General features: G+C 35.7%; 2 protein-coding genes across 2 annotated transcripts; both read right to left on the minus strand.

The window, feature by feature from the left end:
- Positions 1–254: 254 nt before the first annotated feature.
- LOC137813733 (pentatricopeptide repeat-containing protein At3g26630, chloroplastic-like) lies at positions 255–2,131 on the minus strand. Its single transcript, XM_068616146.1, has one exon. It carries the CDS (start codon positions 1,887–1,889, stop codon positions 441–443), a length of 1,449 nt encoding a protein of 482 aa, XP_068472247.1. The 5' UTR covers positions 1,890–2,131; the 3' UTR covers positions 255–440.
- Positions 2,132–4,310: 2,179 nt separating this feature from the next.
- LOC137815634 (uncharacterized mitochondrial protein AtMg00810-like) lies at positions 4,311–5,132 on the minus strand. The gene has a single exon (XM_068618747.1). It carries the CDS (start codon positions 5,130–5,132, stop codon positions 4,311–4,313), a length of 822 nt encoding a protein of 273 aa, XP_068474848.1.
- Between the last annotated feature and the right edge of the window lie 871 nt (positions 5,133–6,003).

Consider the following 6,003-nt stretch of genomic DNA (forward strand, 5'->3'; position numbering starts at 1 on the left):
AAAATTATATTAATTTTTTGTAATTGCCTATATTAACAAGTGTATTATACAAAAACATCTCAAATGTAGGTGAAAGATTGACATGTGACTAGTAATCCTAGTTTCATATCACTCTAATAATGCACCATTTAATATTTAACCCATAAACATTCAAGTTTGACTAAACAAGCAAATTATAAATAAATAAATAAAATCTTAACAAAGTAACTTTAAGAAATTTAACAAAGTAAAAATTATATCGACATGTATCAATCTCACCATTGAAATACTTTTCAATGAATATTTATTTAGTTTAGAAGACAAACAATGCTGACCATCATGGATCCTGTAACATATTAAAATACAAGTTAAACGGGTCCATTTGGCTATGTATGTGGACTTCTCTTAAAAGCTCCATAGAAGGCATCTTGTTCGACAGTCATTGAGAACAAAGTTGCAAACTATGTACTTGTTTGGCCGATATCAATATGCAGCCTCCTTGAGCTCGAGAGTTGAGGTTCAGAGCTCATGGATGAATGATCTATAACTAGTTCTGAGGCATCCAAATCCTCGTATTGCTTTTGTACAAGTTTTTTTATGTCATCTATATTAGTGAGTTTGCTCTTGTGGAGCAATTCTGCAACATCATGATTAGCTTCTAAGGCGCTCCCTGGCGTGTAAAACTCATCCAACTCAACAGCACGAGTATAAATTTCAACCATGCATGTATAGTGTTCCAAGATAGGTGTTATACCATAATGATCAGTCATAAGATTGAAATACTTCTGAGCTAGTTGCGTGTCATTCACATAAATACAGGCACTCAGAACACCCACGAAAGTGATAGCATCCGGAACCTCGTTTGCCTTCACCATTTCTTCAAAAAGGGAAATGGCTTCATCCCTAAACCCGTGCACGCCCAAGCTAGTGATCATTGTATTCCAAGTGGCCAAGGTTCGTACCTGCATCAGATCAAACACTTTCCTTGCCTCATCCAAACTGCCGCACTTGCTATACATATCTATAAGCGCGGTACCCAAGAAAGGCCCGAGATCAAAATTATTCTTGAGGACAAAATCATGAATCCTTCTACCCAACTTGAGGCTACCCATCTCAGTACAAGCTCTGACCAAGCTCACCACAGTATACTCATTTGGCCTCACATCATCAACCAGCATTCTTTCAAACAGATTAAATGCTTCAATGGGTCGCTCATGTTTCACATACCCATCAATCATTGCAGTCCATGACACAACATTCTTGGAAGGCATTTTCTCAAACAGTTTCCTAGCAGTGTCCAGACTCCCACAAGCAACAAACCCAGCAATCACAGAGGTCCACGCGAACACGTTGCGCACGCGCATTTTATCAAACACCTTCCATCCATCATCCACTTCGTGGCACTTGAAGTAGAGATTCATCACGTTGGTCTGCACATAAAGGTCACTCCAAAACCCCATTTTGATGGCAAGAGCATGGGTCAGTCTTCCCAAATCAAGGGCATTAGAGGCCACGCAAGCACTGATCACAAAAGGGTATGTAAACTTGTCAGGTGCAAAGCCCTGGGAAAGCATGGCCTTGAACAAAAGAAGCGCCATTTTAGGAGAACCACCAATGGTGTTCGCTCTAATCATGACATTCCAGGTGAAGGTATCTGGGGCATTGAGTTGATCAAATACCAGAGTGGCATAGTTCAATTTGCCATAAGAGGAAGAGAGCTGAATCAGATTCCTCATAAGCAATTGGTCATAGATGAGACCAAAACGGATTATTCTGCCATGCACTTGCTTAAGCTGCTTGAAATTGCTACATTTTTGAAGAATCAGATGGGCTTCCTCGGAACCAAACCTTGTTCTTGGGGTTCCCAAGCAGGGAACATTAAGTTCTGGGCTACAACATGCGACCTTCATGGCATGCCCAATTCCAATTTGTTAAAATTAACTACCCAAAGGTTAATGCCAATTGGGATATCCCCATCACACAAAAACCAAACCCATAACCAAAGGAATCTAAGGATAACGTTGCTAAATGCTCAACCGCACCAGTAGGAGATTGGTGTTCTATTTGGATAAGGTTCGTTTATCACTACTACGGAAGAAAATCGAAGGCCACGCCGCTTCGGCACAATATTATGAGTGGAGACAAATATTTGGACGTGGTTTCAATCACGACCATATATATATATGAATTAACTATCAATTTGGTGCATAAAGTTTAAAGACGGCTTAAGAAATAAATCTATATATGGATTGAGAAATTACTACTTTTATCAAATTTTATATCGATTCAGTCAAATTTTGCATCAACTCTATCTACTTCTATTAGATTATATTTTTAAATTTTTTTAAACTCATGATTAAAATTGAAAATTTATTTCATATAGATTATATCTACGAAAGTTTATGTTAAATGTAAAATTATTTTATATGTACTTATATAAATTAAAGTTGACATAATATATATATATATATAATATGTTCTTACGAAAATTTATGTTAAATTTAAAATTGTTTTATATGTAATTATATAAATTAAAATTGACATAATATATATATATATATATATATATATATTCTTACAAAGTTCTAGTAAAGTTTGGATACACTAGTCGTTTGTTATCTTGTATATGTAAATATGTTATAAAATGTTATTGTTGTTAGAGTATATGGTCTTAAACGAGAGGAGGGTGAATTGTTTAAGACAGATTTTTGAAATCTTGTTAAAGTTTAACAAAATTCTTTGTATGAATCTAGAACAGAAATCAGGTTAGCCAAGAACAAGATCAATAAAACAGCAAAACAGTAGAAAAATAATCGGTTGTTTCTACTAAATAATTGGTTGTTTATACCAGTAAAGCTAAAAACAGAATGTAAATGAGTTTAAGGGTAAGAGAAAGATACACCAACAATTTATATTGTTCCCTCTTAAACCAAGAGCTACATCCAGTCCCCAAAAAACCACTGGGTAATCGACTAAGTAATCAAACCAGATTACAACACACAATCCACCAAAGCAGTGATCTTGAACCCTTCAAGAAACACACTCACTTTGGCAATTCACACACCAAGAGTATTGATCTTGACCACCTCAAGAGCACACAAAACTCATTGGCAACACAACACCAAAAATACAAAAGGTTGAGAAGAGATTACACTTGTTTACTGAACAATCTGAAATCAATACAAATAAAATCTTATTCTACTCTCTTTAGAAAACCCAAAATTTTGATGTGAATGTTCAAATCTTGAATCAACTCTTTCACAACTGAAAAACTCAAATCTGTTTTTCTTTCTTGTTTGAAAACATAAACAAACTATTTATATTTTCCAAAGATTGGTCAAAGCATTTAATGAAGAAGCGTATTCAGTTGGAAATCATTTAAAGCTCATTCAACCATCAAAACAAAATTCTGTTAGGATTTTCAAAGAAACAATTGGTTGAAACCACGAAACAACCGATTGTTTGGTTTGGCAGTTAAGTCAACCAAACTTAAACAGTTTTCAACATTTTCAAAAACTTATAAGAGTAAAACAAACGGCTGATTTGACAAAACAACAAGTTGTTTTTCACTTAGTTTGAAAAATACTTTATTTCAAAAAGAATTTAAAACACATTAGCTTTAGATTCAACAAAGGAGTGAATTACAAATAAAACTACCCAGATCACTCTCAAAATACAGCAGCAACACAACCTTGCATCAAGCACATAGGATTTGGATTATTCAAAGCACAAAATGAATTCTTCAAAGCACTTGATCACTCTTGATCAACAATCTCCCCCTATTTGATGAAGACAAATCCTTTGTTGCTTGTGTTGGTCTTTGTTTGAATTTGAAGCAGTACCTGCAAAGCAAAACTTATGCAAACCAGAGCATCTTTAACAGCAGATTAGAATAGCACATTAACTAGTTTTCTGCATAAACATTATAGCAGAAAAACTAGCATATAAATAGCACTATATCAGACAAACAACCGGTTGTTTCCTCGATTCAATCGATTGTTTCTATCAGCAGAAGCATAAAAACAGAAATCAAAGAGATTTAACCGTTTAAAACAGTTTAAAACAGTTTGTAGAGCAACACAGAAACCAAGTTTCCCCCTATTTGTCTTCACAAATAGACATTATGCATAGAAAGCAGTTTAAGAGATATTTTGAGAGTCAAGAATGTCTAACTCATTTCTTAAAAAGAAAAACATGTCCTTTGGCAAAGGTTTTGTGAATATATCAGTAAGTTGTAGTTTTGTTTTAATGAACTTCATCTCACAATCTCCATTGTTCACATGATCTCTTATGAAGTGGTGACGAATCTCAATGTGCTTTGTTCTTGAGTGCTAAATCTGATTTTTGGTGAGATTTATAACACTTGTGTTGTCACAAAGCAAAGGAACCTTGCTAATCTTCAATCCAAAATCTGCAAGCTTCTGTTTAAGCCAAAGAATCTGTGCACAGCAGCTCCCAGTAGCAATGTATTCAGCTTCTGCAGTGGAAAGAGCTACACAAGCCTTTTTCTTACTATGCCAAGAAATGAGACTTGATCCAAGAAGATGACAAGTGTCATTTGTGCTTTTTCGGTCTAGCTTACACCCTGCAAAGTCAGAATCTGAATATCCAATTAAATGTATAGGTGAGTAAGAAGGATACCATAGACCAACATTGATAGTTCCTTTGAGATATTTGAGAATCCTTTTGGCAACCTTGAAGTGAGATTCCTTTGGATTTACTTGATATCTTGAACAAAGACCTACGGCAAACATGAGATCCAATCTACTTGTTGTGAGATAGAGCAAAGAACCAATTAAGCCTCTATATTTTGTTTGATATACCCTTTTTCCAGCAGCATCTACATCCATATAACAGCTTGAAGGCATAGGTGTGCTAGCTTCCTTGCAACTCTCTATCTCAAATTTCTTGAGGATTTCTTTGCAATACTTTGATTGACATAAGAAAATTCCATCCTTTGATTCTTTAACCTGAAGCCCAAGAAAGAAGGAAAGCTCTCCCATCATGGACATTTCAAACTCACCTTGCATTGCAGCAACAAACTCCTCAGACAAAATATCTTTGGTAGCACCAAAAATGATGTCATCAACATAGATTTGGACCAAAATAATTTCAGAATTTGCTTTCTTGATGAAAAGAGTTTTGTCAATCATTCCTCTTTCATAACCATGAGATAAAAGGAAGTTGCTAAGCCTCTCATACCACTACCTTGAAGCTTGTTTAAGCCCATACGAAGCCTTTTTCAACTTAAAAACATGATTGGGATGTTGATAATCCTTAAAACCCGGTGGTTGTTCAACATATACTTCTTCATTAATGAAACCATTGAGAAAAGCACTCTTCACATCCATTTGAAAGAGTTTGAATCCACTCATACAAGCAAAGGCCAACAACAACCTCACAGCTTCCAACCTTGCAACAGGGGCAAAGGTTTCACCATAGTCAATTCCTTCCTCTTGATTGTAGCCTTTGGCAACTAGTCTTGCCTTGTTTCTTGTAATTACTCCAACCTCATCTAACTTGTTTCTGAATACCCATTTAGATCCAATGACATTCATCTCATCTGTCTTAGGGACAAGAAACCACACATCATTTCTAGCAAACTGATTCAGCTCTTCATGCATTGCATCCACCCATTTTTCATCTTTAAGAGCTTCTTCAATAGACTTTGGTTCAACATGAGAGACAAAAGCAGTGTGCCTGCAGAAGTTTGAGATAGAGCTACATGTAGAAACACCCTCCTTTATCTGCCCAATGATGTTCTCCACTGACAGATCCCTTGGTATTCTCCATTCCTTAGGCAACTCATCCTGCTGCAGAATTTCAACCGATTGTTTCGATGAATCAATCAGTTGTTTTTCTGGACAGCAATCTAGTTTCTCCATAATGATGTTTTGTTTGTCCTCTTCAGTGATGATCTGTGAGGGATTCAAGACTTTGTGATTAACTTCATCAAATACCACATGAACAGATTCTTCTACAATCATGAGCCTCTTGTTGTAGACTCTATAAGCATGCTTGTTT

This window comes from Phaseolus vulgaris, chromosome 1, assembly GCF_000499845.2.
Source record: "Phaseolus vulgaris cultivar G19833 chromosome 1, P. vulgaris v2.0, whole genome shotgun sequence".
Lineage (NCBI taxonomy): Eukaryota > Viridiplantae > Streptophyta > Magnoliopsida > Fabales > Fabaceae > Phaseolus > Phaseolus vulgaris.